This window comes from Notamacropus eugenii, chromosome 2 (genome assembly GCF_028372415.1).
Source record: "Notamacropus eugenii isolate mMacEug1 chromosome 2, mMacEug1.pri_v2, whole genome shotgun sequence".
In the NCBI taxonomy this organism is placed as follows: Eukaryota; Metazoa; Chordata; class Mammalia; order Diprotodontia; family Macropodidae; genus Notamacropus; species Notamacropus eugenii.
The window spans coordinates 276,258,614-276,284,289 of NC_092873.1; the positions used below are offsets into that span (position 1 = coordinate 276,258,614).

The 25,676-nt window shown below is 34.4% G+C and overlaps 1 protein-coding gene and 1 long non-coding RNA gene across 4 annotated transcripts in view; one reads left to right on the forward strand and one right to left on the reverse strand.

The window, feature by feature from the left end:
- AGL (amylo-alpha-1,6-glucosidase and 4-alpha-glucanotransferase) overlaps positions 1–18,007 on the forward strand; it is a 79,501-nt gene extending 61,494 nt beyond the window's left edge. For all 3 annotated transcript variants that reach the window (XM_072644099.1, XM_072644097.1, XM_072644098.1), the window contains exons 25-34: positions 2,729–2,831; positions 4,308–4,533; positions 6,276–6,387; positions 6,976–7,111; positions 9,174–9,286; positions 12,551–12,762; positions 14,279–14,376; positions 15,563–15,650; positions 15,751–15,884; positions 17,500–18,007. In XM_072644099.1, the coding sequence (XP_072500200.1) occupies positions 2,729–2,831; positions 4,308–4,533; positions 6,276–6,387; positions 6,976–7,111; positions 9,174–9,286; positions 12,551–12,762; positions 14,279–14,376; positions 15,563–15,650; positions 15,751–15,884; positions 17,500–17,617 (1,340 nt within the window). In that variant the 3' untranslated portion in view covers positions 17,618–18,007. The remainder of the gene's footprint in view (positions 1–2,728; positions 2,832–4,307; positions 4,534–6,275; positions 6,388–6,975; positions 7,112–9,173; positions 9,287–12,550; positions 12,763–14,278; positions 14,377–15,562; positions 15,651–15,750; positions 15,885–17,499) is intronic.
- LOC140527292 (uncharacterized) overlaps positions 16,062–25,676 on the reverse strand; it is a 44,935-nt gene continuing 35,320 nt past the window's right edge. The window contains exon 4 of the long non-coding RNA XR_011974750.1: positions 16,062–16,457. This is a non-coding gene — a long non-coding RNA (uncharacterized lncRNA). The remainder of the gene's footprint in view (positions 16,458–25,676) is intronic.

Consider the following 25,676-nt stretch of genomic DNA (forward strand, 5'->3'; position numbering starts at 1 on the left):
CTATCATTGTACAGCAATCCTCCGTGGAAGTTGATTTTATGGAATTGATAAATCAGAAAATAGATAATGCTACTTTAAGGTCCCCTTCACTCATTTCCTCATGTTTTGTTAACAGCTCCACTTTATTTTGGCCATCTTGGAAAGACTTTTCTTGCCTATCTAAAAAGCAAAAAGAAAAACGCTGAGGGAGTAATAAGTGTTTTAAAAGCCTTAGGAGTAGCAATTAAGGAATTAGTGGATTTGGATCGACAGTCTGTGAACAGCCCTTCTCAGGAGCAAAAAAGCCACCTTAACTTTCATATTAAATAACCAGACTATAATATGGGCTACTTTAGTTTTTATAATTGTTTTTTGAGAATCTATGCAGAAAGACAAATGTCAGGGTTGACGTCTCCACTTTTCATTTGTAAGACATTGCTCTAGGAATATATTATACTTTTTTTTTTCAACTCAAGTACAAAAAAATGTATTTTACTATGCAGAATTTTCCTTTCCAAGAGTGCTTCTTTTCCATGTATGGAGAGATATCCAGTTTCAACTCTGATCTTTCAGTAATGAAATAACAACATTTATCTACGTTTATCAGAAACAGTTCTAATTAATCTAACTTGAGTTTTGTAAAGTATTTTAAGAGATTCTCTCATCTTTCACTTCTCAAAGCATGTTTAGGACTTAGTCTTCTATTTCTGTAATTTTTTTCTCCCAATTCTTTGCCATTTGTTCTGCTTTAACTCTAGTGTAATTCTTTTTTTGAAACAGTCTCTAATCGAAACACTGCTTTGTTTTTGCCATGTTGCTTCATGACAGTTTTCTTTGGTCACCATAGAAACAAATAACAGGGTAGTTAGTACTCTTAGTATCTTCAAATAAAAAGAGAGACACCAAACTTACCCAGTTTTTACTTCCCTTTTTGTTCTTCAGTCATTCATGTATCATTCTATGTATATAAGGGCTTGGAATGTTCGGATCACTTGAAAAAGGAATACTTGCTTTCTTCTGTGTGGATTGGAATTTCACAGACAAAAATGGCTACAAATGAAATGGTTCTGCCAGTGTAACAGCAAGCACCTTGGCATACACAGGAGGGCCTGCTGCACAGGTTCTTAGATCCACTTTTCTAAAAGGAAAACAACTTTAGAGGGGTCAACAATCTAATTACATTCATCAGCAGAGAAAATACAAGTAGAGAAATAAAGACCAACAGACGGGGCTTCTAACTGTCTTAAGCAATACATACATCACAGATCAACAGACAGATCCTACTGTCTGACCTTTACATACATACATTGTTACCAGAGAGAAGCACCAACATCTGGGTTTTCAAATCTGGCATAGGGGCATGGCTACCCAGAGTCTCATCTGGCTCATGAACTTTCTTCCAAAGAAGCCCCCAAAGCAAAACCTCACCTCAAGAGTACATGTACACTTTTCAGAGCCGGTGGGCACTACCCTCCTGACCCAGTGTCTTATTAGTAATTAACAGAAGATGTGGGCCTTCCTGTAAAACAAGCCTCCCCTAATCTGATGCCCATTAATAGGTAGGGAAGATCTTTTATTAACATAAATCTCATTAACATTACAACCAGTTGAAGGGTAGTCTTTGTTTTTAGTGACAGAAATTTAGAAAGACACCTGTGTATATTTTTATTAGTCTCTAAAATAAGCAATAGAGGATATTCAAGTATGATTTTCGGATCCTTAGACCATAAAAATACACATTTCAGAAGATCTCAAGATAAAGAAAATAAGACCTTGAAATATGAGCCAGGTGGTTCTGAATGCTTTTGTTTCTAGTAATCCATTTTGATGAATGGTAAAGGGGATGGGTGAGCCTTCTTGTTTATTTTTTGCTTTGAAGCATACTCTTTTTTGTTTGAGTTTGTTTTTTCATTTGTTTATGTTGGTTTTTTTTTTCACATTCCTTGACATAGAGGAAAATTGAACATCAAATTAAATTACAGTAAGGCCAATGGATATCAGGTAATATTCAATATTGACTAGTCATAGTTAGTAGTAGAAACAGCCATAATCTCAGACTCACTTCTACCTGTTGCCCTTAAATTTACGAGCAACCCTCTGTTGAAATTATTTTTAATATTAGAGTACATGTCTTTTCAGGTTTCCTAAATTTGGTATCAAAAAATTGTATTCTATTGAAAGATTATTCAAATGTATGTATTCAGATAAAAATATTCATGAGTAACAGTTCTTCAATTGTGCTTTCTTTTCTCTCTAGCAATGGTTCTCAAAAAATTACAACTTCCTTCCGAAAGAACTTCTGTTTATTGAGTTGAAGCTGCTGATAGTTATCATATTAGAAATTAAAATGCTTTAGTAATATTATAAAATGCAGTCTTGACATTGTAGACCTTTTGTAAGGGTCTCAGATTTCCGGACCACACTTTGAGAAATGCTGCTAAGGCAGTTAGGTGGCCCAGTAAATGGAGTACCAGGCCTGGAGTCAGAAAGACTCATCTTCCTGAGTTCAGATCTGGCCTCAGACACTTACTAGCTGTGTGGCCCTGAGCAAGTCACTTAACCCTGTTTGCCTCAGTTTCCTCATCTGTAAAATGAGCTGGAGAAAAATGGCAAACTACTCTAGAATCTTTGCAAAGAAAAACCCAAATGGGCTCGTGAAGAATCAGGCATGACTGAAAAAGATGAAGTTCTGTAGTGAGTCTAGATTGTGATTAAGAGAAATTGATATTTTGTTTTGATTTTCTGTTAGGCTTACCTCACTTTTCATCTGGTATTTTCCGCTGCTGGGGAAGGGATACCTTTATTGCTCTTAGAGGTATACTACTGATTACTGGACGCTACTTAGAGGCCAGGTAGGATGTCTACTAAATCACAGTTCAAATACATATACAAATATTGCTGCTTACCTGTTCATTACGATTTATTTTAATTCATCTTCTCTTGTTAATATTGGAGTGAGATTCTTTTCAAGCACCCATTGGAATATTTCATTTAGGTCCTATATGATGAGAGGGTTTTTTTGATGTATTAACTAAGACAGATGATTATAGGATTACTTCTTTTAACATAGGCCAGAAAATGATTTCTATTCTACACTTAAGTATAAAAATAGACATGATATGATTTGCTGCTTATTGCTAATGCACCATTTTGTGTTTTCTACAAGAAGACCGTGTTGTTACAGAGTCAGCATTAGAGAATGGGAAACTTCAGATTTCTAATCCCAGTTGTTTTTTGTTTGACCTTAAATTTGTCCCTGACTTTATGTTGCCTCCTAAGATTGACGAGCTTCAGCAATATGTGTAACTAATCAACTGTGGTTAAAACAAAACAAACCAATATGAATTAAAAGCCTGTAATTTTTAAAAGTGTATTTAACTTAAAAGATATCATAACATTCCATTTATTCAGAATCTTTTGAGAGTGAGATTTTTCTGAATTACTTTTTGGGTAACTAAAGTTATCCTTTTAAGTGTCAAAGCAATTTGAAAAACAAGCTAGAAGAGTATGTTACACATAATTCAACCTTTTTTTAGTGATGAGTAATTATACACAGAGTCAGCTGCATGGTACAATGGAGGGGGAGCACTGGACCTGAAGCCAGGAAAACTTGAGTTCAAATTCCACCGCAGACACATTCTAGCTGCACGACCCTCAGCAAGTCACTTAACCTCTCAGTGCCCAGTTTCTCCCCCATCATAAAATGGGAACGGTAATAGCACTTACCTTCCAGGATAGTTGTGAGATAAAATAATATGCGTAAAAGGCTTTTGCACACCTTAAAGCAATATATAAGTGCTAGCTATTGTTATGTTATAAGCATCTGTTTTTATTTTACTGGTAGCAAGCTATCGAAGAGCTTTTCTGAACTTAGGTAGGCTGATCCTTGAACGATAAACAGTCAACCTCTGTGCCCATACTCAAAGCTTTTGCAGCTTAATAGGACTTACTAGAGCTTTATACTCTGTCAACATAACTTTCTAAGAACTTAAGGTCGTCACCACCCTATAATTAGGTATCAGAATAAGGCTTATATGTATGATAACAGAAAAAAAACCTTGATAATTAAGTTGACTTTCACTAAAACCTTAAATCTATATCATATTCTTCATGAGCAACTTGTTCTCACTTATATAACTATATTCTTAGATATTTATTTCATTGTCATGGCTTTTTTTCATATTAATTAGTTACTTATGCACTAATTTGCTGTGGGGCAAATTTTAGTAAAAGGGAAGATAAGATTGAGTCTAATATAATGTGCTTTTTTAGTCTTTAGTATTTAAAAGTAATTTTATAAAATTATATACTTAAATCTCTGGTTTCAGGAATATAATTTTAGCATTTTCTGGTACCCTGAGACATGGACTCATTCCCAATCTTCTTGGTGAAGGAACTCATGCCAGGTTTAATTGCCGAGATGCTGTGTGGTGGTGGTTACAGTGTATTCAAGATTACTGCAAACTTGTTCCAAATGGCACAGACATTCTTAAGTGCCCAGTTTCCAGAATGTATCCTACAGATGACTCTTCCCCTTTGCCAGCAGGCACATTGGTAAATACCATTTCTAATAAACTATTTGTAACTCTTCAAAATTAAATTAATGTAAATCTCAAGAATTCAATAAGTATTCATTTACCGAAAAACTGTTTACTCACTAGATAGAAAAGTATTGTGATGAATACAAGGGTGGCTGACACAAACTACTTGCCATCTTAAAGCTTATGATCTTTCTACTAAAGAGAAATAAACATTTACATAACTAAAAATGTCATTTTGGAGGCTCGGGTTAGGTTAAACAGGAATGATCAGCAGAGTTAGGAGAAGTAACTATTTTACTGAAATACCATAGATAGCAAAAAAAGGGGACAGTTATTATGGTGGCACAATAGAGTGCCAGGTCTGGAGTCAGGCAGATTTATCTTCCTAAATTCAAATCTGGCCTCAGATACATACTAGCTGTGTGACCTGGGCAAGTCACTTAACCCTGATTGCCTCAGTTTCTTCACCTGTAAAATGAGCTGAAGAAGAAAATGACAAATCACTCTAGTATCTTTGCCAAGAAAACCCCAAATGGAGTCCTAAGGAATCAGAAACAACTGAAGAAAACAACAAATCCAAAAAAGGGGAGAACGTTTCAAGGAGGAGTTACGAAAGGAAAATCTGGTTTATATTAGTTTAGGAAATAATTTAAACAACATAATATTTTGAGAAGTGATATAAGAATTTCTAAAATTACTGTCACTATACTAAGTCAAACCTAAGAGTTTTTCTTTACAGGCAAATCAGTGACATTTTTGAGGGTAAAGTAGATGACAAAATAGTTGCCCTGTGCATCAAGATTTTAATTCTACCTTGATCTAGTACATATGCAGCTTTCTTACGTGATTTTAAAATGTAATTCTAATGATGTGATTATTGATGAAACATGAATCTTTGCTTTCTCCTATTTGGTTGATCACTCTCCTGTTGCCTATTAATTTGGTTGGGCTATTAATATTACAGCTAATCATTTGTCTTTAGATCATTCTAACCTTTAAAATTCCTTAAAATTTATGACAGAATTTGTAACGAGTGGTTTTTATCTCCTTTTAAAACAGCAGGTAATTAAAATTGTTTGTATTTTATTTCATACGTTTTTTATTGTGCAGTAAGTAGCACTATTTAAATTTAGATTCTTACATTAGTGAGAAGAAACTACTAAAAAACTTAGAAAGTTTACAGTATAAGAACCAATAAGGCAATATATATAGATACTTTAATGAATGATATTTAAATTTAATTTAGGGCATAAATGGATATCTATGTTTTTGACAGATATAATAAGCTTTTTAGTTGTGACATAAATTGTAAGCCATTGTTTTCAAGAGTCTATTACTTACTATACCAGCTACTTACTGACTTTACAGCCATTTTATTTAGCTGTTCATGGTTAATCATGAAAAATTTTCACAATAATATAAAAAAAACTTCAGTTGACATAATTATGTAAATTTAATTATTGCATAATTTCACACAATTTTTGGATGATAGATTTTGTTTTACTACAGTTGTAATAGTATAATAGTATATAAGAAGACTAAAAACAATTCTGTTAATTTCTTCCCTTTATTTCAGATGCCAGTAGATTAAATAATACACCTCATTATTTTGTTTTGTTTTTATGAATAAAATAAAGAGCTAATAATTCTTGGAAGGGATAATTTATTTTTCTCTCAGTTCAACTGGGAATTTTTCTGGCATAAAGGAAAAATGTAATTTCTGAAAAATTTATTGCGTGCTCTTGTCTAAATCAGGATCAACCATTATATGAAGTAATACAAGAAGTTATGCAACGTCACCTGCAGGGTATACAGTTCCGAGAAAGAAATGCTGGCCCACAGATAGATAGAAACATGAAGGATGAAGGTATAGTTGAAATAATATACATTGTTCTTTGGAAATTACAGTTTAGACTTTTTGATTAGCTATTTTGGATGCTCATTTTGCAGTTAGATTTAACTTTTTCTTCATTTTTGAGAGTTAAGTAAATTATTTCTTTGAATACTTAATTACATACATAAGTCTAGTAGACACAGTTGTGGAACCTGACAATATAATGCCAGATATTCTGATTCTAAAATGTGATAGTCTTTTGCATTTTTTATTCCATTTAGCAAAAATCATAAAGCTTTTTTTAGATATCTGTATTAGTATTATGTTACTTTTATAATTAGTGGGAAAGGAACTTAAGGTAGCAGTGATTCTGCACATTCGTTAGCAAAATTTTGTTAAAATTTCTTGTTTGCTATTACACATTCTATAAAGGTCATTTGATACTTAAAAAATCAGATAGATGCTCCATAAGGTATAAATAGCATGTGCCAGTTGAATTGCATATTTTCTGTAATCTTGACTAGACCAGGAATTTCTAAAACATGTAGACATTTTTTTTATTTAAAGAGCAACTTATAATAATTCTTGTAGAATTTTAAAAGGCTTTATTTCCTTTTGAAGGATTTAATATAACTGCAGGAGTAGATGATCAAACAGGCTTTGTTTTTGGAGGAAATCGCTTTAATTGTGGTACCTGGATGGATAAAATGGGGGAGAGTGACAGAGCTCGAAACAGAGGAATTCCAGCCACTCCGAGGTATAGTTTATTTTATAATGTTTATGTAATTGACCATTCAAAAAGTAGTTTAACATTGTTTAGTTTTTTACCTTCTTCTAGGAGAACATTTTAATCTTTATTCACAATCAGTTTTCAACCATAAATACCTACAAAAGACATATTTTAACACTTGAAATGTTAATTTAATTACTCGTGAAAAACATGTCAGGATATTGTCAGGTGCTAGTCATAGGAAACTCTCAAGAATCATTTTTTTTGACCTCAAAAAACCTATCATACTTTTCCATGCATGTAAGCTTTAGAATTATAGAACTTAAAGGAACTCCCTGAAAGATTACCATTTATTTATTAGCACAGATAAAGAATTATCTATTTTCTTACAGATTTCTGTTGTAGAATCACCACAGCCTCTCTAGGTATGTCAGTATGTCAGTACAGAAAAGTTCAATCATCACATTCTTCCTTGTATTCATTCAAAATCTCTTTTACCTTAACTTGTAGCCCATTTAGAGGTAGCTAGGTGGCACTGTGGATACAGTGCTGGGCCTGGGGTCAGGAACACCTGAGTTCAGATCCTACTGCAGATACTAACTATGTGATCCTATGCAAATCACTTAACCTCCCAATGCATCAGTTTCCTCATCTGTAAAATGTAGTTAATAGCAGCATCTACCTCCCACAGTGAAGATCAAATGAATTATTTGAAAAGCCCTTAGTACAGCATAGTGCCTGAAACATCACAGGCACCTAAGAAATGTTTTCCTTCTTTTTAATGAAATCTTTTATTTCCTTAGAAAGATGATCATTTTAAATCTTACTACTTGATGGCATCTTTAAATATTCTGTTTTATATTACTTTTTAATTAAAATATTTGTCAAACTTGAAATAGATCTATTTTAAATATTCCAGAAATCTTAATGTCCATCTCAAACTTATTAAACCATTCTTCTTATTATATATTTTGCATTTTAATTTAAAAAGATACTCTTCAAAGAAGGCATGTCATTAAATATAACAAAATTATTTGCAAATTCTAAACACTTTGCCATTTTTTTTTTACATTATCAAGTGCACCTACAAGGTATTTCTTGAAATTTCTTCATTTTCCCTCTGTAACATAGGTCTTTCTTATATACTTTGGTTTCTGAATACCCTTTCAGTGTGTGTATGTGTGTGCATATTTGTATATGTGTGTATGCCCAGATGTACACACACACACACACACACACATACCTTCTCTTTTGTACTCTCTACCTAAGACCTATCTTTTGCCATTACCCAGTGCCCAATTCTACCTCATACAGCATTTCTTCTTTTTCTTCAAGAAGATAGAGAAAAGCAAAAGAATAAAATTGAAAAGTGTTTCTTATATGACATGATTCTTGTGAGTAAAATATAAAGAATTGCTGTTCATTTAAAGATAGGTGATATCAATGATTAGGAAGTATTACACCTGAGTGGCAGCATAGTAGTGGCCGAAAAAGGACTGGACTTGGGAGTAATAAGAACTGAATTTCAGTCCGATCCCTGGGAAGCCAGCTGGCCCACTGGATAAGATGCTGAACTTGGAGTCAGGAAGACATGAATTCAAATCCTGCCATAGACAGTAAATAGTTGTGTGACCCTGGACAAGTCACTTACCTGTTCTCAGGCTGTTTCCTCTTCAGTCAAATGGGAATAATAATCACATTGATCTCACAGGGTTGTAGGAAGTAAATGAGATAGCCTGTATAAAGCCTTTGCAAATTTTAAAGTGCTTATATGAATGCTTATCATCATTATCATTACCTCTGCCACTCTCTAACTGTGTGACTTGGGGCAAATCACTGCACCTCTCTAGGTCTTTTTTTTCTTCATCTGTACAATGAGGATAATAGTATTTCTGCCTGCCTCAGATAGCCTTGTATGGGTCAAAAAAGATAATAGATGTAAAATACTTTATAAGTATAAGATAACATCTTGTGTACTAATTATATCTTGACTAATCAAAACGTCATTTCTATGAGATGCTTGCTCATATTTTAGATTTTGTTTTTATAATTTTTTTTAAAACATCACAAATTTTCCATTTAATTTTAGAGATGGTTCTGCAGTAGAAATTGTTGGCCTGAGCAAATCAGCTATTCGTTGGTTGCTGGAATTATCAAAAAGGAATTTGTTTCCTTATCATGAAGTTACAGTAAAAAGAAATGGTAAGCCATTTGTATCAAGTCAGTATATAAAGGCCCAAAGGACTGAGTTACTAACTGTTCCTATTAGCATTGGAATTTTTGAAGACATTCTCTAGAATTATAATTTACACAAATACCATTAGTACTTGAGTCAGATATTCCTTTAATATAAGGAAGACATTTTCCACACTTTAAAATACCATATACATAAGAAACTAACCAAGGTGGTAAAGTAACTGGGAGAAGTACAAGTGACCTCCCCAACAACTTCTCTGTGGAATCTAGAAAGCACAACTCTGATGGGCTGGCCACGTTGTTCAAATGCAAAATGTACACTTGCCAAAAAGATTATTTTGTGGAGAACTTGCATGGGGCAGGCAATCACATGGTGGTCAGAAGAAGCGATACAAGGACGCTCTCAAGGACACTCGCAAGGTCTTTCTCAAGAACTTTGGAATTGATTGTGCGACATGGGAGACACTGACACAGGACAGCTCAGCATGAGATACCCACATCAGAAAGGGTACTGTGCTATATGAGCAAAGCAGAATTGATACAGCATAAAGGAAATGTAGGACATGCAAATGTAGAGTATCCATCCCAAATGTTCATATAGACTATCTGTGTTTAATCTGTTGCAGAGCATCCCAAGTTCATGTTGGTCTGATCAGACACACTCAGACACACTGAAACTTGACTTTATCATGGTGATGTCATTTTGCTCCTCTTTGAGAACAAAGTACAACAACCAACCAATTAATGAGCGAGGGAAGGTCTTTAGCTCTCATTACATTTGGTTAAAAAGAAGAAAACCAAAAATGAAAAAAGATGAATTCACAACAAATTAAGAAATAAAAGTGTTATTTTGCCTAATTATATGCCATAAAACTGAGTCTTAATGAAAGGAATAAATATGTACACTAATCTAAAATGCCCAGATTAATAGGACAAGAAGTAGAAGACTTAATCTCAGAAAAAGAAATTGAACAAACAGAACTCTCAAGGAAAAAAGAAATCCAAGACTAGATGGATTTACATGTGAAGCCTTTCAAACAATTAAAAAACAATTAATTCACATATTACAAAAGTTGTTTTAAAAATGGGAAAAGATGGCATCTTACCAAATTTCTCCTATGATAGAAATAATCTTCGTACCTCAGAGAGTCAAAATAGAAAAAGGAAACTATAATAAACCGATATCCCTATTGAATATTTATGTAAAAAATTAAATATTAGCAAGGAGATGTATCATCAGTTATTTTTATTTATAATAACATTGTTATTAATATTAGGAAGTAACATTACTAAGATTATACACTAGGCTACATTAAATTTATACTAGGAATATAGAATTGTTTATTAAGAAAACTAGGAATGTAATAACAAGAGCAACAGAAATTATGTGATTATCTTAATAGATGCAAAAAAGGTTTTTGACAAGATAGGCCTATTTCTGCTTTTTAAAAAACATTAGCAAGCACAAGAATAAACAAATCTTTCCTTAATATGTTAAGTATTTAAAACCAAGAGCCATATGTAATAGGGATAAACAATAGAGCTTTCTGATAAGATCAGGGGTAAAGCAAGGATGTTTATTGTCACTACTACTGTTCAGTATAGTGCTAGAATAAGGCTAGCTATAATGTTTAGGGAAAAGCAAAGGCAAAGAGGAAATAATTATCACTCTGCAGATGATACACTGGCATACTTAGAGAACCCTAAAGAGCTAAAAAAAAAAAAATAACAATTTACAATTTCATCTTTTATAGGATATGATATAAACTCACATAAATCATCATTGTGTTTGACAGATCCAAAGATCTCAGCTATTGAGATAAGAATTCTTTATTCATCAAAAACTTCTGGGAAAACCTAAAAGCAATTTAGTAGAAATCAGTATAGACCAGCCTCTCTGTATACCAAGATAAGCTCCAAATGGGAATGTAATTTAGAAATAAAAGGTGACATCATAAATTAGAGGAACAAGGAAGAAGTTACCTGTCAGATCTATGGATTGAGAAACAAAGGATAGGAGGATCACAAAAAATAAAATGGACAGTTTTGATTACTTAAAACTAGTGTAGCTAAAATTAGAAGAGAATTATATAAATGAGGAAAACTGCACAAAGCAAGTTTTTTCCAATAAAAGTCATTTGTAAGATTTTATATGTGTACATACATACATACAGATACACACACATATATGTTTATGTGTACATGCATGTACACCCACATATCTGGAACTGAGCTAAATAAGAGCTATTCCCCAATGTTATATTGTCCAAGGAAATGAATATGCAGTTTTTATAGGAAAAAGTCCAGGCGATATGTCAGTGGTCATATGAAAAAATGCTCTAAATCTAATGGAAACAAAATCAGAGGCCCTCCTTACACTCATCAGATTGTCAAAGCTAACAAAAAAGGAAAGTGACAAATTTTGGAAGTTCTATGAGGAAATAGGTATGTTTAATGCATTGTTGGTAAAGCTGTTCTAGAAAGCACTTTGGAACTGCCCAAAAAGCCGTTAAACTATGCATACCCTTTGAGCCATTGATGCCAGTACTAGGTCAAAGAAGGAGGAAAAGGACCCTTACGTACAAAATTATTTTCTTTTTGTGGTGGCAAAGGATTGGAAACTGAAGAGTTACCTGTCAATTGAGGAATGACTGAACAGGCTGTGGCATATGAATGTGTTGAGATACTATTGGGTAAAAGGAAAAGATGAAGGTGATTATTTCCAAGAAACCAGGGAAGATTTGTATGAACTGATGCAGAGTGAAATGAACAGAACCTAGGGGAACAATTTATGGAATTAATAACAATATTGTAAAGACCTTTAAAAGACTTAAGAACTATGATGTAATAACCAAACATGATTTCAGAGCACTCATGATGAAACATTCTACCAACTTCCAGATAAAGAGGTGATGGATTTAGAGTGCAAATTTAGACCATTTTTGGACATAGGAAAAAAAAACTATATGAATGTGGGCTTATTATTTTCCTACTTTTAAGGTGGTAATATAATTGATCATTATTAATACCATTTTGCAATTATACAGTTTCTCTGAATTGAGAGATGTAAAACATCCATTACCATCTCATGAAAGGTCAGTATTGTCAAATAAGTTTTTCCCTGTGTTTGTGGGCCAATTAACAAGCTAGTAATGAAATATACAATTTTCTTTACTCAGGACTCATGCCTTATTCATTAGATTTTACTAGTATATCAGTTTGCATATGGGATGCTTTGAATGTTTTGCAATATGTTTTACCATGTTGCAGGAAAAAATGTAAAAATCTCATATGAGGAGTGGAACAGGAAAATACAAGACCACTTCGAAAAGCTGTTCCATGTTTCAGAGGACCCATCAGATCCTAATGAAAAGCGTCCTGATCTGGTTCACAAACGTGGAATATACAAAGACAGTTATGGAGCTTCAAGTCCTTGGTGTGACTACCAACTCAGGCCAAATTTCCCTATAGCAATGGTTGTAGTAAGTGTTGTCAGATTTACTAAATAATTTGAAAACCCACATTTTAAAAAAATTGTTTCTAAAATACTATGTTCAAGTTTAAATGTATAAAAGATTTGCTTTTTAGTTCCTTAAACAAGTGATTCACATGTTTGTTTTTAAATATTTTAAGAACTAAAAAATGCATTACTGTTAATATATCTTTAATAAATACTTTCAACTTATAACTATTAATAGAATAAAATTAAAATAAAGAAAACAGATAGTATAGTATAGGCAGCCTAAAACTTACCAGCAGGAATTGTTTGAAGTCCTTTCTCAGTCCCTATATTATAAAAAGTAGGAACTGAAGACATTCATATAAAGAAAGTACTTTTTCTTTTTTGTGTGCCCCAATCACTATATTTTAACTTGTATTGTTTTTATTAAAAAAAACCTAAACACTTTATTTTTTAAATAATCCCATAGTGAAAGTGTAAGTCATTTTCACTTTTCAGCTGATTTTATTTAGATAAGTTAGGATTTTGCTAAACAAAACTTAACTACGGAGTCTTCTCTGTTATTTCTTTCTCTCTCTCAGACTCAGTCATAGTCCACCACATTCACAGCATCCACTAGAACAAGAGCCCTAGGCTTTTCTTTGATAGCATTATCAAGAGAATGGTGCCATCTGGCAGCCTCCTGATGTTGTATCCCTTTGTTTCTTAGAAGAAACTGTAGTGGCTTTAAAGAGTATTTTGATGGTTAAATCAAATAAAGAAAGTGTCTGTCACCTGAGCTTCTTCACCACTATGACAGCACTAAGAAATGTATAGCCCCCTTTATTCTCTTTTGGGATTGGCTTCTGCCCCTGAAAGCATCAGTGGGATTTATTGCTTTCCCTAACTTCCAAAGCCTGAGACAGCACCTCTAGACTTTGGTTTCTCATGCTTCAGTCTCTGACGCTTGTATTATTTTTAAGAGCCCAAGTCAGTAGAAAGTAAATTGTATTTTGAATGCAGTTTTGGAAAGCCAATGCAGGAATTGAAGTTTAAAAACTCAGAATCGTATCCCTTCTGTGACATTTGTTTTTGTCATTCTTTGTATCCCCAGTGCTTAAAATATGTGCTTGACACATTATAAGTATTTAATAAATCCTTTTTTGACTTTCTAGCTCTAGTGGCTCTGGAGTTAGGAGACCAGGTTCAAAACCCATCTCTGATACTTGGAACCAGTTAACATTCATAGCCCCATTTTCCTCATCTATTAAAATGAGGTTGGGTTAGATATCCTTAGAAAGTCCTCCAGCTCTAATTTTGTATTCCTCTGAGCTTCTCTGAGATTCAGTTTCCATATTTATAAATTGGGGAAAATGATACCTTTTAATGCCTCCCTTACCAGGACTATTTTAAGACTTAAATGAGAGATTGCATGTAAAGGACTTTTAAACTCTGTTGTTGCTGTTACTTTGGAAAATTTTTAATGATCAAGGTGAGGATTAAAACATTTCAATTGTGATCTTAAGAACTAACAATTCTTATTTTTGAATATGCATTAGGCTCCTGAGCTCTTTACCCCAAAGAAGGCATGGAAAGCTTTGGAAATAGCAGAGAAAAAGTTACTTGGTACCTTGGGAATGAAAACTTTGGACCCTGAGTAAGTTGAAAGATAAATTTAGTATATTTTGCTAAATTTTTCATGTTTGTGGGAAAGAAAAGATGTCATCCAAAAATTGTAATTCCTCTCATTTGAGAAACTCTGTAACAGCAGGAAGAACACTTGATTTGAAAAATCAAATGACCTCAGATCAAGTACTATTCCACATTCCCTGTGTCACCCTAGGAGTTCTGGAACCTCTGGTGTTCAAAGCCCTTCATTACCTAGCTCCCTCCTACTTTTCCCAGTCTTCTCATACTTTATACCCCACATGTAGTCTGGAATTCAGCAACACTGGCTGTCCCCCATGCCTACAATACTCTTTTTCATCTCCAGCTCCTGGCTTCCTTGGCTTCTTTCAAGTCCTGGATAAAATCCCACATTCTACAGGAGGCCTTTCTCAATTTTTCTTAATTCTATTGGCTTCCCTGTATTGATTATTTCCTATTTATCCTGTATATAGCTTATATGTACATAGTTTTTTTGTCTCCTCAATTGGATTGTGAGCTCCTTGAAAATAGGTACTATCTTTTGCTTTTGTATCCCATTGTAGTGCCTGGCATGTAGTAAGTGCTTAATAAATGTTTACTGATTGACTTCGGGGCCACTCAGTTTTCTCACCTTTAAAATGGGAGTGATAATTCTTGCACTACTTGATACATAGTGTTATAAAGAGATCTCCATGCGTTTTCATAAGCTGTCCCTTGACCTGGAATTTCCTTTATCCTCTCCTCTCACTTTTTGAATCCCTAACTTCTTTAAAGATTTCAGTTCAAGGGTTTATAAACCCCTTCACTGTAAATATTCCCCGCCCAGCTTGCCCTGCCCCAGTTGTTTTACGTTTACATTGTATTTCTTTTATATTTGTTTAGCTGTGTACATGCTTCTTTCTCCCCCCACCCATGCAAATGTGTACTTAGAGCAGGAATGGTTTTCATTATTGTCTCTGTCTCCCAAGTGTACCTAGTTCATAGGCACTTAAATGCTTGTTGAATGAATGACAGGATGAATGCATATTGATGCCGATAACATAGTATATTAGAGCATCTTCTTTGACTCAAAAATCACCAAGTTAAATACTTAAGAATTTGACATAAGCTTTGGCAGTTGGTAGATATTTTCTGATGTGCTGTGTGTGACTTTTTATGTTTTGTTTATAACCTACATGTGCTTTATCATCTTGCAGTGACATGGTTTACTGTGGAGTGTATGATAATTCCTTAGACAATGACAACTACAATATTGCTAGAGGTTTTAATTATCACCAAGGACCTGTAAGAATATTATTTCTTTTTTCTGAATTTTCAGTTAAATTGAAATTTTATTTCTCACAAGTTATACTTAAATGTTTTTAACTCTTTTTTTCATATTTAGGAATGGCTGTGGCCAATTGGATACTTTCTTCGTGCAAAATTATATTTTTCTAAGTTAATGGGCCAGGAAGCTTATTTTCAGACAATGTTTTTGGTTAAAAATGTTCTTTCCCGTCATTATGTTCATCTTGAGAGGTAGGTTGTGAGGCTATATGTTTAAACTCTTTTACAAGTGTTTAATTAAATATTTTAGATACCGATTAAATGCATTCCTCACTTCTAAAAGTACTTCTTTTTATGCTGGCATTTTCTAAAGGAAACTGTAAATGGGTACACAGCATAGTCCTACAAAGAGGTTTTTCATTTTAACTCTTTTTTTTTAAGTAGTATGATTTTAATAAGGTTGATTGATATTTTGAATACTTCATTTCCAAATTGGATATACTGTTCCTTTTTAATGTGTGTGTTCAGTTAGATTCCTTACATCCTCCATATAAACCTCTAAAGTATTTGTTTTATTTATATATGTATATATGTGTATGTTTTTTTAAGAGTAGGTCTCCCATATCTGGTGCCCTCCCCTTTCTCTTTAGGGGGAGCACTGTATACCTACCAGACTTCATGTGGACACCTGATTGGCTTAGCCCACTGCAGCTCAGGATTCTAGAGCTCAACCCTCTCTCAAGATCAAGGATTATAGGCATGCACCACCATGTGTAGAGTCTGTTTTCTTCTTCCTCAAATTAGTACAGGCTACTTTGTTTTTTCCTTGAAAAGAGAGAAGAAAGAAAATCAGTTTTGCTGCAAACTAGTATTCTGTCAAAATTGTTAGTCAAAATACAAGATTCTTTAGTATTCTATAATATTTTATCAAGCAAACATTAAGTGCCTACTATGTACAAAGCACAAAGTTAGGCTCTGAGGATACAGAGACACACAGCAATTCAGCTGAATAGACATTAGACCTATATGGAGATATAGATCTGTCTATACATATGTATATGTTTCATAGACCATACCTTCAGGGAGCTTACAATGGGAAATATATACATAGATATAACTGTGACACAGGGTGAGTGTAGTAAGTGCAAAGGAGAATTCTGTGAGAAATTTGAAGATGGAGAGTTACTTTCCAATTCAGAAATATGAGAATGTTGTGAAGCAAGACCTCAAGAAGAAAGTGCCACCTGATTTAAATCCTAAAAGACTCGTCAGACAGAGATGAAAGGGAATTCATCCTGAGTATAGACAACAGCAAAGCACTCTTTGGCTGGAATACATATTATATGAAGAGGAGTGAAATAAGCATGGAAAGCAGCCAGGTTGTAGAGGGGTTTGAACTGCAAGATTTGGAATTGATAATGTGTATATTCTTTCAGTAGGATATGGGGAGCCATATGAAAGCCTTTAAGTAGGGAGGTAACATGATTAGAAAAATGCATTAAAAGATAGAGGGCTGTATGAAACATGGGCTACAGAAAAAAAATAGACTGTCATTAGAAAGAGCATTTAGAATGCTGTTAACAATAGTCAGGCAAGAGAAAGGTGATCAAGGCCTAAACCAGGGCATTTGCGGTGGGAGTGTAAGTGACAGAACAGATGAAAGATATACTGTGAAAGAAGACTCTGGAATGGACTTAGCAACTGATAATAAAAAAGAGCTCCAAGTGTCTAGCAGAGGTTACCTGGTCAGAGTTTACTAACAGTTCTGAGTATCTAGTCCAGGTGTGCTAACTGACAACAGAATGGAGACATTAGAGGGACAGCCAGGTTGTGAGGGAAGCTCATTTGTATGTTTTCCTTCTTTCAGATCCCCTTGGAAGGGCCTTCCTGAACTGACAAATGAGAATGGACAGTACTGTTCTTTCAGCTGTGAAACACAGGCTTGGTCAATTGCTGCTATTCTTGAGATTCTTTTTGACTTATAGTTGATTTTTGATAGTTTCATTAAGTATATACTCAGTTGAATAACTACACATAGTTTGCACACTCTCAGTTCATTTAAAAATGAAAGTAAATTCCACTAGAGTTGTAGTTCCCATTTAGGTAACGCTTTGAATTCAGTTCAAGTTAACCAACACTTATTAAGCATCTATCATGTGCCATTCACTGTGCTAATGTTTAATGAAAGCATTAATTTTGTCAATGTAGATGAATTGATTTGTATTAGAAGGGGAAAATCATTATTACCCATAAAGTATTTATTTTTACTTAAAATTTAGAAAATATTCTTCAACTTAAGGAATATTAGATGTTTAGGAAAATAATCATGGTCTCATTTTTTTCATTTGTGCACTTGCTAAACTTAAAAAAAAAAACTAGGCAAAAGTACTTAAAAGAAATTAAAAAGGCATCTTTTTATAAGGGTATGTTCTGATATAGTAATGCATTCCATAGGCTGTGGGCTCATTATTGCCCTCTCCATCTGCATTTTATTTTCAATAAATAGAGAATATAATTCCACTTCAAACATTTATTAAGTGCCTTCTAGGCAGAAGGCACTGTGCTAGGCATTGAACTTTTTTCACTGAAAAAAATAGTATTTTGCATTTGTTGCAGCTTTAATAAAAATCTTTTCCCCATTGATAATGTTCTATGCAATATCTGGGATAAAATTTGCAGCCTATCAAATTTAGTTCCTAAGGTAATCTATAAAATTTTCCTTCATCTCCAGATAAGGTAGACTCTCTTATGTTACATTTTAAGTGAAATTGATGGCCCAATAAAAGGGGAAGGGGAAGTCAAATAATGGGGAAAATGAAGTACTCTTGATTGGATAGCTCTTCCATATAAACAGTTGAGTACCAATTAAATATAAAAGTAGTGACCAAATAAAAAGATGTTTTATCAAATAATCCCTATTATAGAGATACATGATATTTTTTCTTGGCATCTAAATTAAGGATATAGAAATAATCAAGATTTTAATTTAGGGTCCTAATTTTGAGGGAAGAATTGTAACTTTTAAAACTTTAGTCTCTTTTTAAAGGAATAAATTTTCTCAGTATAAACCTTTGTAGAAAATAGATTATTAATTTTTTTAATGTATCAGTTTACACATTATGTAAAAGATTCTGTTGGTCAATTATACTAGGTACTTTTTTTCCATTAAATATATATCTATACTGATTAGTTTTAGCCTTTGAACAGTTTTAAAAGGAAAGAAGTTTACAGTCTTGAATAAACACATTTGTAAACAAGTTTTGCACATAATTTATTTTAATTTTTTAATCCATAAAATCATGTAGGAAGTATGGAGGGAAGAAAATTGTTTTACCTTACCAGATTTGTACTCTTTTCCTCTAAGTATGGGCTGTGAACCTTACCATTAAAACCTTAAAATGGTAAATATTTCTTAGTTTGACTTATAATTTTAAACATTAATATGAAAGAGTATTCTTAAAGAGAATGCATCTCTTTTGTTAGGCATATAAATAAAGAATACCAGTAATGTTATTTCCACAAATAATATGCAAATTTTTTGATGTAAAAAGTGATTAATAACAAACTAGCTAGAATCATGCTTTCAGTAGCATTGGCCTCAGAAACCAATAATTGTCATTTGCATGCTAAATCTGATTGTCACACTTAAGGAGAAATAGAAGCTGTACTTTTAAATGGCTGAGAGGATTGTTAGTTTGAGAAATAGCATCAGGAGAAACATTGCAGCAATACTTTGTACCAGACTTCACCCAAAAAATAATTTTATAAAGTCAAATTACAAAATTATCGATAAAATAATTGTCATTTGCCATGTTTGTGTGTTCTGAACCATACCTTTGTTAAAATGATGTCCCTGTTAATAAAAGAGTAGCCATTATATTATGGTTGATGAAATAGTAGTACAGTGACACTTCACTTATGCAGGGTTACTTAACTTGGGAACCTCAACTATCTGTAACAGTGAGAACTAAAAAGTAAAGGGAGAAAAAAGTCAATAACCACAAAGACTCATGTATATCATTCATAGAAAAGCCCCTAAGCTGCTCAGCATCCAGAGAACTTGTTCCATTTTAAACATAATTCTAAAAAGCTTGGTTATCTGGCTTCTCATCTCAGCAGAGATTAAAATTTAATGCAATTCCGCAAACATTTACTGAAACCCTGCCAGATGTAGTCCCTCCCTTCATAAAGCTTACAACTTAGTTAACAGCAAATTAGAAAAAGGGAGAAGATAGTAGTCCAAGCAGGCAAATAGTGAAAGACTCAAAAAAATGACAAGTTGACACAACTCAAAAAACAAAGTAGTCTGGGGCTCTTTGTGGTTAGAGCAAGCAACCCTGCACACCTCACTAGCTCCTGTTAACACTGTTGTGTTACAGCACAATGTATTAGTTGTTCATAATGATACCAGGAGAAAAAGATGAAATGTTATAATTGCTCTTAAAGGAAAGCAAAAAAGGGTTTAATCTGTTTTAGAGAAATGTTGTTTTAAGGTGGCTAAAATGAAAACTTTGTCACTTTTAAAAGTGTAAGCCTTAGTTTTGTGGAAGATTCACTTATGTAGAATACCCCATTCCCCAATAATAACTGTATGAAGTGTTGCACTGATTTTGAGAAGTTGTAATGATTCTGTGCCTTGTTCTTGTACCAACCCCAGTGATGCTGCTCTTTAAATTAATGTAAGGGACTTTGCCATGTTACATTATTACAAACATTTTAATATGTGCTTATCTTTTTAATAACATCAGAAACAGTTGAGTAAACAAAAAAAATTCATTAACCCTGTGTTATCATATAAAATTGATCATAATAAGCATACTGTATGTTTTCACCAGTTACTATATTTTGAAAACCTTTGTCCTTTCATGTGTGTGTGTGTGTGTGTGTGTGTGTGTGTGTATGTGTGTAAAACAAATAAAACCCTCCCTAAAGAACCATATTGTTTTCATGTTACATAGATCTAGTACTGAAAGATACCTGAGATTCCATCTGGTCCAGTCCCTTTGTTTTACAGAGAAAGAAGAGTCAGAGAGCTTCAGTGACTTGCCCAGAATGACCAGAGTTAGAGGTGGGATCTGACCCCAGGTCTTCCTGGCTCTAAGTCCAGAACTCTAACCACTGCACACAGCTGCCCCCAAAAGGCCACCATCCTCAACAAATTAACTGAACTTTTTCTAGATCAACTACCTTTTATTCTGAGTCATTGTTTGAGTCTAATATTCGAGAACTAAAAGAAGTGGACACCTGTACCTTTAGTACCTCCTTCAGTTATCTATATCAAATTAAGGATGCAGAGAAACTTTAAATTTCTAAAAAGAAACCTTTTAACACCCATGACATTTTACACAACTCCTTCAGAACCTTTACTGTGAACCTTAAGTCTTTATCCTCTATTCAAGTAGAGAATGGTAAATATTGGAGGCCAGGTTATATAGAAGTTTCTCTTAGAGCAGCAAAAGACTATATCTGTTTTTTCATTTGATTTGATGCTAGAAGAATCCACATGGGTTTTTCTTTAAAAAAAAAAAAATTAGTCTTTAATTTTATCTTTCCAGGCTAATTCCATATCAGTTCTTTACTTGCAGCCAAATTGGTCTAGATTTGGCCGTCTTTCACAGAGTGTTCTCCCACCTTTCTTATGCCTTCCTTCAGAGCTCACTTAAAGTGCTGCTTCCTCAGGAGGCCTTTCCTGATTTTCCCTTGTAGTTAAGAGCCCACTCAGTCACTATCTGTTTTGTATTCTTTATTCTATCTGTGAACATGCAGTGTCTATATCTCCAGTGCCTGACACATTGTAATAACAGCTAGCATTTATTTAGCCTTTTAAAGTTTGCAAAGTATCCTACATAGATTATCTCATTTTATCATCACAACAACCCTGGGAGGCATGTGATATTGTCCTCATTTTATAGATAGGGAAACTTAGACAGGCTGGTTAAGTGACTTGCCCACGGGTCACACAGAGTATCTGAGGTAGAATTTTAATTCAGGTTCGTCTAACAAGTCTGTCCAACACTCCGACACTGTGCCAACTAGCTGCTTCTAATTATAGGCACTTAATACATGTTGGTTGATTGCTAAGTTTCCCTTCAAAACTTATGTCCAATTTGAAGTATTTCTTAATTCCTTTAGGATTTACTATGATATGAGTATTTAGACTGTTCTTAGTTAAAGACCCAAAATTCCAGCTGAGAAAACTATAAGTAATTGTAGTTTTTGTAAAATGTTTACCTTATCTCTAGGTTTTTGTGACGTTATTCTCTCCTGGTGCGTAAAAGAGCACATTTTAGAAAATAATATGCATAGAATTTTCTAAAACAGGCATGTTAAAGACTGCACTCTATGCTCTTTGCTTTTTATCTTACTGATTTTATTCCTATATCTTTTTGAACACATTGGCAAACAAACTAGTTCAAGGCTTCCATTTGGGCTATCATCATAAATGTTTTAAAAAATTAACTTTTCACTAGTGAATGTTATGGGAAATGCTCTTTTAAACACACACCCTCACCCCAGAAGAGTCAGACTGAAAATGTACCTAAAGTTCATGGCAAAATGCTCTTTGAAGTTACAGAATTCCCTGAGATATATTCAGTTCCTCAGGAGAAAAGTAGACCTAGGAACATCTTCAGATCCCAGGAGTGCGCAGCCCTTCTTCTTAAATAAGGATGTCAGTAGAGGTCAGCCACAATGCATTCTCAGTCCTGGACAGCCCAGAGACTGAGGCAGTGACAGAACACTGGGATTCTAAGGATATGAAAGCCTTTTTGTCAACTAGAAAACACTAGACATGAAAGGTTTAATCTCAGAATTAAATATTTGTATTCCACCTCTTCACCACTGGGGGCTTTGAGCAGGCACCAACCTATTTCATCCAATCAATTATAATACATGTTCCAGTTTTCTAAAGTTCTGCAGAAGGAAAAATCCTGAAAGAACTATCGGCACAAGCTATTGACATTTTTCTATAGCAGCCTAAAAATAACCTAAGTTTCTTAACCTAAAAAAAAAAAATCCCATCTATGCAGGGAAAACCGAATGGATGAAGAATGTTCATTGCCCAGATTTCAACATGCATATGGATGGACATAAAGAGCCCACCCAGCAATGTGAATATCTGAGACAGACAACATGTATTAGGACTTCCTACCCTTTTTTGTGGCATGAACCCTGTTGCCAGTCTAGTGAAACCAAGGGACCCTTTCTCAGAATTCTTTGTTGCCTTCTTCATTATGGAATACAGTTGGAAAATAGCATAAATAAAAATGTAGTTTTTGTCATCCAAGTTCCTTACTTCCCATTAGAATCTATTCACAGACCCCTTGGGGATCCATGGGTCTCAGATAAAGAACCTTGGTATAAACGGACATGAGCTGAACCCAAATTTTTTTTTAACAAGCTGTATTGCTTTTAGGAAACTAAAGCTTTTTACTGACCCCAACCTTTCTATGAAGCAAAGACCTATTAAATGCTTTAAAATGCTAACATTTTACCCTTATTTGCTGTGTGACAGCAAGACAGACTATCTTTGCCTCCAAACAGAAAAAGATGAATATCACACCAGGTAATGGAGACATGCATTGTGGGTATGAACAAACTGCAACATGAAATTAGTGACCAGCTCTGAAGAAAAACAAGTAAAGATGTCATAAAGGAGAACTGTATGATAGGAAGAGAAGATGAATTGGTCTCATGGCAAGAATGGTAGACAACCAAAGTGCTCCACTGGTACTCGCAATGTTGAGAGAAAGCAAGGAAGGACTCCCCCATAATGGATAGATCCTGTCTGGTGAACTTTTGGGAGAACATGAACAAGAGGACAGGAAAGCATGAATGGGTTACGTTCTAGATGATGTGAGGTAACTCCAATCAATGAAATCATACACTGCTTTCTAGCAATTCCAAGTTTAGAAAGGTAATCAATCTCTCTTGCTCATTTCCCAGCCTTTAGCAGCAAAAACTCTAAATGGATAATTAATGCTCTCTAAATGGTAAATGTCACTTCTATACCACTAAAAGGTGAAAGCAAAATCCAACACACAACTAACGTATTATCCCCTTGGGATTGGTTAGGGCTGTTTTGGTGACCAGGTCTCAGATAAAGAATTCAGGAAATGTAAATGCTGCTGAAGTTGTTCCCTGGTACTTCTCAGTGACGGATACAGTCCTGTAGGTTTGTACAGTTCTGAGTCCTACGATAACAGTTGGCATGCCAATACAAACAGGAATATCCATAGGAAACCACAGGACAAATCAGCAGCAATGCAAATTGGGGTCTGGATTGCTAGGTGGTGTAGCAGGTAAAAAGCTGGACGTGGAGTCAGAAAGACGAGTTCAAATTCAGCCTCAGTCATTTACTGGGTGATGCTAGGCAAATCATCTGATCTCTGTTTTCTCAACTGTAAAATGATAGTGATAATAATAGTATCCATTTCCTAGGGTTGAGTAGATAATAAGAGCTAATATTTGTAAAATGCTTTAGAAATCTTGAAGTGCTATGTAAATCCTAGCTATTACTATCACCATCATCATCATCAAATACAAAATCTTCCATTTTGCATTCAAAATCTTCCACAATCTACTCTCCCCGTCACCCCACACCACAACCATCATCTTTCTAATCTTCCTATACTTTGCACTTCTTCAGGTAATCTTCCATTCTGTGACACTGGATTCCTGACTGTTCCTAGAACAAGACATTGTATCACTGCTCCAGGCATTTTCTCTGTCTGTCTCCTATTCCTGGAATGTTCTCCCTTCTTATCTCTACCTCCTGGCTTCCCTGACATTCTTCAAATCCCAGCCAAAACCTCACCTTCTTTAAGAAGTTTTTCCAGTCTTCTGGAAAGTTTTTTTTTTTAATCTCTTATGTCTCTATTTCAGGGCCTTTTGCTCTTTGTCAAAATCCATTCTCAGAACAGGCTCTATCAGCCACTTCTAATCTAGTATGAATTGAGATGAGTTTGCCATCTCCTGGGTTTTTCACTGGCTTCATGAAATTCTCTTTCTCCTCATTTCCATTTCCTGGCTTCCCTGATTTCCTTCAAGTCCCAGCTAAAATTCCAACCTCAAAAGAAAGTCTCCCCCATTCCCTCTTAATTCTAATGCCTTTTGTTGATTATTCCCAATATCTCTTAATTTAGAAAGGCCAGTGTCATCCACTGCATCATTTTAACCTTTGTCTTGCCATTGGACTTTAATGACTAGAGGAAAGAGTAAGGCTGATAACTTTCTGAAGCTCTGCCTCACTTAAATCCAGTTCACTCACTAGTCAAGACATCACCCTCATGATCTCACTGGTCCTCTTCAAGAATGAAGAACAAACAACCACAACAATTCTAGTGTCTTCCTTCTGTTATTTATTTCCTATTTCTCCTGTAGATATCTTGTTTGTACATATGCATTTGCTTATTGTCTCTCCCTTAGATTGTGAGTTCCTTGAGAATAGGGATTGTCTTTTGCTTCTTACTGTATCCCCAGTACCTAGAACAGTGCCTAGCACATAGTAGGCATTTAATAAATGCTTATTGACTGACTTCTTCCCATCACTCTCAGCAAAATTGGTGTCCGCTTTGAAGATTGTAACATATTAGTTGGCCAGGGCACATGTGGTTGAATTCATGGACAATCTTTTCTGAATTCGTGATTGACCTTTTAAGCAATTCAGCTTTGACAGTAGCTTAAGATAATAGTAATTTTGATCTAGGAGGTAGGTAGAGGCCTGTAATGGGAAGTTTCTCATGTAAGAGAAGTGACTTTCGCTTTTTATAATTTTAGTGAGTTGTTTGGGCTTTGAGACTTGCCTATGATCACTGCCATAATCAGTATGTTTTAGAGAGGGTTATTTGATTCCTCTATTGAACTATCTGTTGCACACTACTGTCTCTCATCTAAGGTCCTGTACCTAATTCTGGTAATAATCATATTTTAGAAATGACTGGCAAATTGGAGCATGTTCGAGGAAGGCAGTGATGATGATGCTACACAAGATTCATTAAAGGGAGTGAGGATACAAAGCATGGATAGAGAAGAGATGATAGAAAT